General features: G+C 45.8%; 1 protein-coding gene across 1 annotated transcript in view; it reads right to left on the bottom strand.

Moving 5' to 3' along the window:
* SPOCD1 (SPOC domain containing 1) overlaps positions 1-10716 on the bottom strand; it is a 176316-nt gene extending 165600 nt beyond the window's left edge. Inside the window, exon 1 of the mRNA XM_069760158.1 lies at positions 10420-10716. Within this exon, the coding sequence (XP_069616259.1) occupies positions 10420-10695 (276 nt within the window). The 5' untranslated portion in view covers positions 10696-10716. The remainder of the gene's footprint in view (positions 1-10419) is intronic.
* Positions 10717-12085: the final 1369 nt, after the last annotated feature.

Here is a 12085-nt window from a genome sequence, read left to right on the forward strand (position 1 = left end):
AGAGTGATCTATTTCAAATGTTTATTTCTGTTAATGTTGATGATTATGGCTTACAGCCAATTAAAACCCAAAAGTCATTATCTCAGTAAACTAGAATACTTTATAACACCAGCTTGAGAAAACGATGTTAATAAAATCCGAAATGTTGGCCTACTGAAATGTATGTTCAGTACATGCACTCAATACTTGGTCGGGGCTCCTTTTGCATCAATTACTGGATCAATGCCGCGTGGCATGGAGGCGATCTTCCTGTGGCACTGCTGAGGTGCTATGGAAGCCCAGGTTGCTTTGATAGCAGCCTTCAGCTCGTCTGCATTGTTGGGTCTGGTTTCTCTCATCTTCCTCTTAACAATACATCATAGATTCTCTATAGGGTTAAGGACAGACGTGTTTGCTAGCCAATCAAGCACAATGATACTGCTGTTTTTAAACCAGGAATTGGCAATTTGGCAGTGTGAACAGGTGCCATGTCCTGCTGGAGAATGAAATTTCCATCTCCAAATAGCTTGTCGGCAGAGGGAAGTATTAAGTGCTCTAAAATTTCCTGGTAGACAGATGCGCTGACTTTGGTATGGATAAAACACAGTGGACCTACACCAGAAGATGATATGGATCCCCAAACCATCAGTGATAGTGTAAACTTCACACTAGACCTTGGAAATCAAGGTCCCAGAGTCTGGAGGAAGAGTGGAGAGGCCACAATCCAAGCTGCTTGAGGTCTAGTGTGAAGTTTCCACAATCAGTGATGGTGTGGGGAGCCATGTCATCTGCTGGTGTAGGTCCACTATGTTTTATCAAAACCAAAGTCAGCGCAGCCGACTACCAGGAAATTTTAGAGCCCTTCATGCTTCCCTCTGCCGACAAGCTTTTTGGAGATGGAAATTTAATTCTCCAGCAGGACTTGGCACCTGTACACACTGGCAAAAGTACCAATACCTGGTTTAAAAACAACAGTATCACTGTGCTTGATTGGCCAGCAAACTTGTCTGACCTTAACCTCATAGATAATCCTATGGGGTACTGTAAAAACGAAGATGAGAGATACCAGACCCAACAATGCAGACGAGCTGAAGGCTGCTATCAAAGCAACCTGGGCTTCATTTTTTCAAGCTGATATTATAAAGTATTCTAATTTACTGAGATAATGACTTTTGGGTTTTCATTAGCTGTAAGCCAAATCATCAACATTAACAGAAATAAACACTTGAAATAGATCACTCTGTTTGCAATGACTCTATGTGAGTTTCACTTTTTGTATTGAAGAACTGAAATAAATGAACTTTTTGATAATATTCTAATTTTGCGAGATGCACCTGTACCATAACTAACAGAGCAGGCACTCATCCTCCCCATCTCCAGGGGCAGCTCTGTGTTTTGGCTGCAGAAATGATATCAATTTGGCAGCTCACTTCACTGCTGCAGCTAATCACTAAGCTAAATACCTTAGCAGAGCTGTTGACTAGAGTTGAGCGAATATGTTCGGAAATGATCACCAAATCTGAATTTGCCATATTCGTGCCATATTGGTACTGTATTTGTGCCGAATTTATGTCTGACAATTATTAGAGAACATATTCACTCATTTATACTCCTATTCACTCCAATGGCTTTCGGCTGTGTTTGGCGAATATTGGAATATAATAATCCAATCAAAATATTGAAAAAGTCACTTCAACTCTACTGCTGACATCAGTGATTGGCCGCAGTGGTGATGTGAGCTGTCGACGTGACATCACAGTGGGAAGCAGCACAGAGCTGTAAAACTCCAATTTACAAAATGATTGAATAGATAATGATAAAACATAGCGTGAGAGACATTACGGACTATCTTCAAGAGGCTTGGAGCAGTCTGTGGAGGGGATTGGCGACTCAGGAAGTTAAAATCCACATCAATGCCGTTTTCTGATATGTCCTGTTACTTGGCTGGCAGGGCTTTTTAGGGAGGTAAGAACAGGGATCATCAAAAGCTGTTACAATGAAAGTGTCCCGGTGCGGTGTCAGGACCCCTTGCTGGAGCTTAGTCATTTTTTGCAGTGAGATCTAAAGCCAGAAGCAGTCTCTTGGCACAGTGGCGAATGATACGCAGGAGCTGTCACATCTCGCTTCCTTCTTTCCCCTCTGTAGGTGTTCAAGCCGAAAACATGAAAGGTCAATTAATGTAGAAGCAATCACATACATACACCTCCGCAAAGATCAACCTAATAACTGCAATGGAAGCCTGCAGAAGTCAGGAAATGATAGCGGGCCATGAAATCCTCCGCATTGTTAGCGCTAATTTTACAGGACAACTTGAACTTTTGGATAATGTGTCATTCATTCTGTGTATTGTAGACATTTCCTGCACATCAGTAAGTGAACACATTTCCATCCGGCGGTGTGTGTAATTATTTACCCGGCACTGTACGGAGGCCTGAAGACTGGGGACAATGCGCCTAATCAGACTGATAGGAGAGCAGATTACACAAAATTACCTGCTATCCATTGCAATGAATAAAAGGCTCTGTTTAGCCGCTAAAACAGGCTGATTAAATCTATTTTCGGTGACCAATTACCTTGACGAATCAACATTTTCTTTTGCAAGTGGAGCAACGAGACTCTGAAAGAAGCTTTGTATCTAGTAACAAGAATCTGGGAGTGAACAAATGGCAATTTCTAGCGATTATATACCGAAGCTCTGTAATTGGCTGTTAGGGAGAAAAGAGAGCCTCCGAGAGTCAGAGGGAAAGGAGGAATAGTAATTGAAAGCCTCAATATGAGGTGCCGCAGGTTCAGAGACTTCAAGGATCCATTACATCAGGGCAGAGACATTGCTATTTATTAAAGGGAACCTGTAATGCGAAATGGTATACAATCTGCAGTCCTCATGTTATGGAGCAGTAGGAGCTGAGCAGATGCAAAGACATTGTATGGGAATAGTTTCAGTATAATTTGCATTTTATTGATTGAAATCCTCGGTGTTTGTATACAATAGAGCCCAGTGGGCGGTCTTACTAGTGATTAACAGTCCTACCTCTGTGTGACAGAGCATGCAGGAGAGCTGTCAATCACTAGTAAGACCGCCGACTGGACTCATAGGCATATGTAGCACCCCAGGAGTCCGGTTGCCACAGTGGCATTGCCTCCCTCACAGGGAGTGATGTCATGCCTGGAAGCAAGGAGGGATCCCCTTTCCAGGTACATCAGCATGCAACACCTTTCCTACTCCAAACCAGAAGGGGGAGCTCTAACACCTGATTTTAGGGGAGCTTCCCTATAAGTTCTGGCCTGGAGGTGGGGTTAGTTAGTCTGAGACAGTGAAGGTTGAAGAGGCAAGGAGGAGAACCTGGGTGATTGGAGCTGCGACTGAGCTCACCCCAGGACTGAGCGCCAATGTCCGGACACCGGAGTCCGTGGTTGTGTGGGAACTGCAGGCTCAGCAACTAAAACAGGAGGGCAGGAGATTGCAGGTCTCCTGGCCCCAGCTGACACCCTAAGGTACAGCAGCATACAAGAGCCCGGAGTCACCACGAGGGAGTGACACCTGGAGCACGGTCAAGCTGCCTGCCATGCGGGTAGTGATCCATTTAATGGACAAACTGAGAGAGGGACTTGAGTAGGGCATAAAGCATTGACAACCCTGAGAACAGCGCAGTAGGGAGGCCTCGAACCCCACCTGGCTAGGGGGATACTGAATTGCTTCCAGGCTGCCCAGATCGCCAAAACCACCTGTTACCTGTGCTCCGGACTGCACCTTCAACCAGGAATTAAAGGTAAATAAAACTGCAGCCCTTGTGTCCTCTAGTCATTTCCAGCACCCTTAGTCCTGCACCCCAACATCCACGATCCCTGATAAACTGTACTTGTGGCCCCAGGGCCTTGCTCCGCCTGTTGGAAGCATCGGCCCCAGCGGTCCCTTTAAGCAGCATCAGCTACCCATTGTCGAACACCACCGGTGGCATCACGTGAAATCCTCTACAAATATTTCCTCATTACTTTTATTGCCCATTCCTCAAAACAAAACTGCTCCAGCTCCTACAAGGTAGATGGTTTCCTCTGGTGAACAGCAATCTCCAAGTCTGACCACAGATTCTCAATAGGATTAAGGTCTGGGCTTTGATTAGGCCACTGCAAAACATTTACATGTTTCCCCTTAAACCACTCGAGTGTCGCTTAAGCAGCATGCTTTGGGTCACTGTTTTGTTGGAAGGTGAACCTCCGTCCCAGTCTGAAATAACTGACAGACTGAAATAGGTTTTTGCTCAAGAATATCCCTCGATTTATATCCATCTTTCCCTCGACTCGGACCTTTTTCCCTGTCCCTGCTGCCAAAAAATACCCCCTCAGCATGTTACGGCCACCATCTTGGAGTGATGATCTGTGCTGGTTGGGAGCCAGACATAGCGTTTACCTTGGTGTCAAAAAAGTTCAATTTTGGTCTCATCTGTTCACAGCACCTTTGGGCAAACTCAAAACAAGCCTTACATTTTGTTGTGTGTAAGTAAAGGCTTTTTTTCTGACCACTCTTCCATAAAGGCCACCTTTATGGAGTGTACAGCTTAGGCTTCTTTCACACTTCCGTCTTGAGATGGCTGTCATAACGCGTCGGCGAGACGTATTGACAGACGTTGTAAAAAGATTGGCAAATAATAATAATAATCTTTCATTTTTATATAGTGCTAACATATTCCGCAGCGCTTTGCAGATTGCACACATTATCATCACTGTCCCCAATGGGGCTCACAATCTAAATTCCCTATCAGTATGTCTTTGGAAACAGATGTAACGCATCCAGTAACCTGACGGATCCGTCGAATTTGGTAGGACGTGAATTTTGATGCATGAATTCTGGAGAGAGAGGGATTTTCCCCTGACTAGAAAATCCTTCCAGGCATGCTCAGAAGAGAAAAACGGGATACGTCACTGGATTCCTGCTTCTGACGGTCAGAGATGGATCCTGTGCCCATAGGCTTCCATTATAGCCACCGTCTGGCAGCGCAGGATGCGTCGCTGAGCGATTTTCCGACGTGCAGAAAAAACGTTCCTCTGAACGTTTTCTCCACCAGAAAGACAGTTATTTTCCGACGGATCCAATGCACGATGGATGAAACGGATGACCATCCGTCACAATCCGTCACTAATACAAGTCTATGGGAAAAAACAGGATCCTGCAGAAAAATTAGCAGGATCCTGTTTTTTCATAAATCGACGGATTATGACGGGAGGTAAAAGACAGAAGTGTGAAAGAGGCCTTATTGTTGTCGTATGCACAGATATTCAGTCTCTGCAGCTCCTTCAGGATTATCTTTGGTCTCTGTGCTGCCTCTCTAATTAATGTCCTCCTTGCCGGGGCTTGGAGTTTTGGTGGGTGGCCCTCTCTTGGCAGGTTTGTTGTGGGTACCATGTTATTTCACTTTGATGATAATGGATTTGATGGTGCTTCAGGAATCATCAGAGATTGGGATATTTTGTTTATAACCCAACCCTGACTTGTACTTCTCAACAATTTTGTTTTTGACTTGTTTGAGAGATCTCCTTGGTCTTCATGATGTTGTTTAATTAGTGGTCCCTCTTGCTTAAAGGGAACCTGTCACTAGAAATAACGCTATTAACCTGCAGATATGGGGTTAATCTGTAGGTTAATAGCGTTATTATGCTGCCCGACACCCGAATGCAGCTGAATGCAGGTGGGAGAAAATGAACTTCATTCTCCCCGCCAGCATTTGGTTTCAGCCATCGAGGAGGGGGCACTGAGGGTTCAGTCATCGCTCTGAGAATACAAGGCGACTGTTACAACCGCGTATCTGGCCTTCACTGACCACTGAGCCCCAACGCAGACTGAGTGTCAGTCAGGGCCAGTGGCACAGCTACAGCGGCCGCTCTGTATACTCAGAGGGATGAGAGAACCCATGGTGTCCCCGCCTCCATGACTGAAATCGAATGCTGGCAAGCAGAATGCAGGTTAGGCCGGTTTCACACGTCAGTGGCTCCGGTACGTGAGGTGACAGTTTCCTCACGTACCGGAGCCACTGACACACGTAGACACATTAAAATCAATGCATCTGTGCAGATGTCATTGATTTTTGCGGACCGTGTCTCCGTGTGTCAAACACGGAGACATGTCAGTGTTCGTAGGAGCGCACGGATTACGCGGACCCATTAAAGTCCATGGGTCCGTGTAAAACACGTACCGCACACGGACGTTGTCCGTGTGCAGTCTGTGTACCGTGCAGGAGACAGCGCTACAGTAAGCGCTGTCCCGCCCACTGGTGCTGAAGCCGTGATTCATATCTTCTTTGCAGCAGCGTTTGCTGTAGAGAAGATGTGAATATTCCTTTTTTTTTTTGTTTCTCGTGTTTAAAATAAAGATCCATGTGCCCACCCCCCTCCCACCCCCTGTGCGCCCGCCCGCTGTTCTTAACCCCTTTCTGACATTAGACGTACTATCCCGTCGAGGTGGGGTGGGCCCCTATGACCACCGACGGGATAGTATGTCATATGCGATCGGCAGCGCTCACGGGGGGAGCGCCGCCGATCGCGGCCGGGTGTTAGCTGCCTATCGCAGCTGACATCCGGCACTATGTGCCAGGAGCGGTTACGGACCGCCCCCGGCACATCAACCCCCGGCACACCACGATCAAAGATGATCGCGATGTGCCGGCGGTACAGGGAAGCATCGCGCAGGGAGGGGGCTCCCTGCGGGCTTCCCTGAGCCCCCCGCAGCAACGCGATGTGATCACGTTGCTGCGAGGGTCTGCTCACCTCCCTCCCTGCTCCAGGCCCGGATCCAAGATGGCCGCGGATCCGGGTCCTGCAGGGAGGGAGGTGGCTTCACAGAGCCTGCTCAGAGCAGGCACTGTGAAGCCTGCAGTGCTGCATGTCAGATCGGTGATCTGACAGAGTGCTGTGCAAACTGTCAGATCATCAATCTGTGATGTCCCCCCCTGGGACAAAATAAAAAAGTAAAAAAAAAAAATTCCAAATATGTAAAAAAAAAAATAAAAAAAAAATATTCCTAAATAATTAAAAAAAAAAAATATTATTCCCATAAATTCATTTCTTCATCTAAATAAAAAAAAACCAATAAAAGTACACATATTTAGTATCGCCGCGTCTGTAACGACCTGCGTCCGTAACGACCCGACCTATAAAACTGGCCCACTAGTTAACCCCTTCAGTAAACACCGTAAGAAAAAAAAAAAAAAACGAGGCAAAAAACAACGCTTTATTATCATACCGCCGAACAAAAAGTGGAATAACACGCGATCAAAAGGACAGATATAAATAACCATGGTACCGCTGAAAACGTCATCTTGTCCCGCAAAAAACGAGCCGCCATACAGCATCATCAGCAAAAAAATAAAAAAGTTATAGTCCTGAGAATAAAGCGATCAAAAAACGTCACGTGCCCGAAAATGTTACCAATAAAAATGTCAACTCGTCCCGCAAAAAACAAGACCTCACATGACTCTGTGGACCAAAATATGGAAAAATTATAGCTCTAAAAATATGGTAACGCAAAAAATATTTTTTGCAATAAAAAGCGTCTTTCAGTGTGTGACGGCTGAAAAAGCTAAAAAACTCGCTATAAAAGTAAATCAAACCCCCCTTCATCACCCCCTTACTTAGGGAAAAATTAAAAAAGGTATTTATTTCCATTTTCCCATTAGGGTTAGGGCTAGGGTTAGGGCTAGGGTTAGGGCTAGGGTTAGGACTAGGGTTAGGGCTAGGGTTAGGGCTAGGGTTAGGGCTAGGGTTAGGGTTAGGGCTAGGGTTGGGGTTAGTGTTGGGGCTACAGTTAGGGTTGGGGCTAAAGTTAGGGTTAGGGTTTAGATTACATGTACAGTTGGGAATAGGGTTGGGATTAGGGTTAGGGGTGTGTCAGGGTTAGAGGTGTGGTTAGGGTTACCGTTGGAATTAGGGTTAGGGGTGTGTTTGGATTAGGGTTTCAGTTATAATTGGGGGGTTTCCACTGTTTAGGCACATCAGGGGCTCTCCAAACACGACATGGCGTCCGATCTCAATTCCAGCCAATTCTGCGTTGAAAAAGTAAAACAGTGCTCCTTCCCTTCCGAGCTCTCCCGTGTGCCCAAACAGGGGTTTACCCCAACATATGGGGTATCAGCGTACTCAGGACAAATAGGACAACAACTTTTGGGGTCCAATTTCTCCTGTTACCCTTGGGAAAATACAAAACTGGGAGCTAAAAAATAATTTTTGTGGGAAAAAAAAAAGATTTTTTATTTTCACGGCTCTGCGTTATAAACTGTAGTGAAACACTTGGGGGTTCAAAGTACTCACAACACATCTAGATGAGTTCCCTGGGGGGTCTAGTTTCCAATATGGGGTCACTTGTGGGAGGTTTCTACTGTTTAGGTACATTAGGGGCTCTGCAAACGCAATGTGACGCCTGCAGACTATTCCATCTAAGTCTGCATTCCAAATAGCACTCCTTCCCTTCCGAGCCCTCCCATGCGCCCAAACGGTGGTTCCCCCCACATATGGGGTATAAGCGTACTCAGGACAAATTGGACAACAACTTTTGGGGTCGAATTTCTCCTCTTACCCTCTGGAAAATACAAAACTGGGGGCTAAAAAATAATTTTTGGGGGAAAGTTGTTTTTTTTATTTTCACGGCTCTGCGTTACAAACTGTAGTGAAACACTTGGGAGTTCAAAGCTCTAACAACACATCTAGATGAGTTCCTTAGGGTGTCTAGTTTCCAAAATGGTGTCACTTGTGGGGGGTTTCTACTGTTTAGGTACATTAGGGGCTCTGCAAACGCAATGTGACACCTGCAGACCATTCCATCTAAGTCTGCATTCTAAATGGAGCTCCTTCCCTTCCGAGTCCTCCCATGCGCCCAAACAGTGGTTCCCCCCCACTTATGGGGTATCAGCGCACTCAGGACAAATTGGACAACAAACTTTGGGGTCCAGTTTCTCCTGTTACCCTCGGGAAAATACAAAACTGGGGGCTAAAAAATAATTTTTGTGGGAAAAAATTTTTGTTTTATTTTTACGGCTCTGCATTATAAACTTCTGTGAAGCCCTTGGTGGGTCAAAGCGCTCACCACACATCTAGATAAGTTCCTTAGGGGGTCTACTTTCCAAAATGGTGTCACTTGTGGGGGGTTTCTACTGTTTAGGTACATTAGGGTCTCTGCAAACGCAATGTGACACCTGCAGACCATTCCATCTAAGACTGCATTCCAAATGGCGCTCCTTCCCTTCCGAGCCCTCCAATGCGCCCAAACAGTGGTTCCCCCCACATATTGTGTATAATTGCACTCAGGACAAATTGGGCAACAAATTTTGGGGTCCAATTTCTCCTGTTACCCTCGGGAAAATACAAAACTGGGGGATAAAAAAATAATTTTTGTGGGAAAAAAATGTTGTTTTATTTTTACGGTTCTGCATTATAAACTTCTGTGAAGCACTTGGTGGGTCAAAGTGCTCACCACACCTCTAGATAAGTTCCTTAGGGGGTCTACTTTCCAAAATGGTGTCACTTGTGGGGGGTTTCAATGTTTAGGCACATCAGTGGCTCTCCAAACGCAACATGGCGTCCCATCTCAATTCCTGTCAATTTTGCATTGAAAAGTCAAACGGCGCTCCTTCCCTTCCGAGCTCTCCCATGCGCCCAAACAGTGGTTTACCCCCACATATGGGGTATCAGCGTACTCAGGACAAATTGTACAACAACTTTTGGGGTCCAATTTCTTCTCTTACCCTTGGGAAAATAAAAAATTGAGGGCAAAAAGATAATTTTTGTGAAAAAATATGATTTTTTATTTTTACGGTTCTGCATTATAAACTTCTGTGAAGCACTTGGTGGGTCAAAGTGCTCACCACACCTCTAGATAAGTTCCTTAGGGGGTCTACTTTCCAAAATGGTGTCACTTGTGGGGGGTTTCAATGTTTAGGCACATCAGTGGCTCTCCAAACGCAACATGGCGTCCCATCTCGATTCCAGTCAATTTTGCACTGAAAAGTCAAATGGCGCTCCTTCGCTTCCGAGCTCTGTCATGCACCCAAACAGTGGTTTACCCCCACATATGGGGTATCGATGGAAAAATACCGCACCAAAAACGCGGTAAAAACGCATGCGGATTTCTTGCAGAAAATGTCCGGTTTTGCACAGGAAATTTCTGCAAGAAATCCTGAACATGTGCACATAGCCTTATTAAGTGTGATGTAATAGCTGTGAAGATGAGCAGCAAAGTTTAACTATTGCTCCATTCTTGCCTTACTCCACCTAACACTAAGCAGAAGCCCTTCTCAGTTCTTCATGGTGCCCTAACAGAGGCTCAGTGGGGACAGATCTATCTCACTCAGGTGCTCTCGTGCAGTGAAAAGATCAGTTCATCTCTCATCACAGAAAGATACCTAAAAACAATTTTGCAAACATGGAAGAAAAAAATCATTAAACGGCAGTACTCACATTCCTGACAGCAGAGCCTGTACTCATCACCGAGCGCATCTTCTCTAAGAATCCACTTCTATTCATGGTGGATGCATTGACGTCTTGAGAATTTAGGATGACCGTGGAAGAATGTTTTGACTCCCATGTGGAAGGAGCTTCTGATACTCTCTGTACATCAGGAAACGATGCAGGATCTGGAGGGATTTTCCTCATGAATTTCTCAAACAAGCCCAGTGGGCTGTGACATTCACGATCATCTGGCTCTGCTGGATTCACACACAGCAGTTTATCCATGTTTTATCGCTCTTACTTGGTCTGAAACAGAACACATACTATTCAGTTGAAATATCAATTACTGGTAATTTGCCGAATGGGCCAGTAAGGGTATGTTCACACGTTCAGGATTTCCATCCTTTTTTTTTCCTGACTGTTTTTTAAAAAACTGCAGCTCTTGGCAGAAAACGCAGGTCCTTTTTTTGGTCCTTTTTTGGTCCGTTTTTGATGCGTTTTTTGATGCGTTTTTTGATGCGTTTTTTTGATGCAGTTTTCTAGCCAGAGTCTGTGTGTTTTCTAGGAATTTTTTTAGGGTTAAAATGGCTGAAAATACCCTAACCCTACCCCTAACCCTAACCCTACCCCTAACCCTACCCCTAACCCTACCCCTAACCCTACCCCTAACCCTAACCCTACCCCTAACCCTACCCCTAACCCTAACCCTACCCCTAACCCTAACCCTACCCCTAACCCTACCCCTACCCCTATTCTAACCTTAGTGAAAAAAAAAAAAAAAAAAATTCTTTATTTTTTTTATTGTCCCTACCTATGGGGGTGACAAAGGGGGGGGGTGTCATTTACTATTTTTTTATTTTGATCACTGAGATAGGTTATATCTCAGTGATCAAAATGCACTTTGGAACGAATCTGCCTGCCGGCAGATTCGGCGGGCGCACTGCGCATGCGCCCGCCATTTTGCAAGATGGCGGCGCCCAGGGAGAAGACGGCCGGACGGACACCGGGATGCCGGGTGAGTATAAGGGGGGGAGATTAGGGCACGGGGGGGGCATCAGAGCACTGGGGGGGGGGCATCGGAGCACTGGGGGGGGGCATCGGAGCACGGGGGGGCGGGATCGGAACACGGGGAGGGCAGCCACACTCCGCCCACGCACTTCCGCCCGCTCCCCGCACTTCCTGCTGCAGCGGTTCTGCACATCAAACCGCAGTAAAACCCGCAGATATATTTTTGATCTGCGGGTTTTACTGCGGTTTGGACCTCACAATGGAGGTCTATGGGTGCAGAACCGCTGCGGCTCCGGAAAAAGAATTGACATGCTCCTTCTTTTTTCCGGGAGCTATTCAGCGCGTCTTTTTTTTTACAATTTCCGGACCATGTGCACAGTGTGTCCTGTTTTCCATAGGGTACAGTGTACTGTACCCTGCATGGAAAACAGCTGCGGAACCGCAGCGGCAAAACCGCCGCGGTTCCGCGGTAAAAAACGCACTGTGTGAACATGGCCTAAGAAGTTTTTAGCTGGAGTACTTTATATTCTGTATTTTGGCTATGTTCACATTTGACTTTAGAAGCTTCTGATGTTATCAGTACTGAGTACTGACACAAACAGGATGTGTCACGTGCTCAAAAAATTGACTTAAAGGGGTTTTCTGGATCTATTTTTCTTTTTATTAT

Source organism: Ranitomeya imitator, chromosome 3 (genome assembly GCF_032444005.1).
Source record: "Ranitomeya imitator isolate aRanImi1 chromosome 3, aRanImi1.pri, whole genome shotgun sequence".
Classification (NCBI taxonomy): domain Eukaryota; kingdom Metazoa; phylum Chordata; class Amphibia; order Anura; family Dendrobatidae; genus Ranitomeya; species Ranitomeya imitator.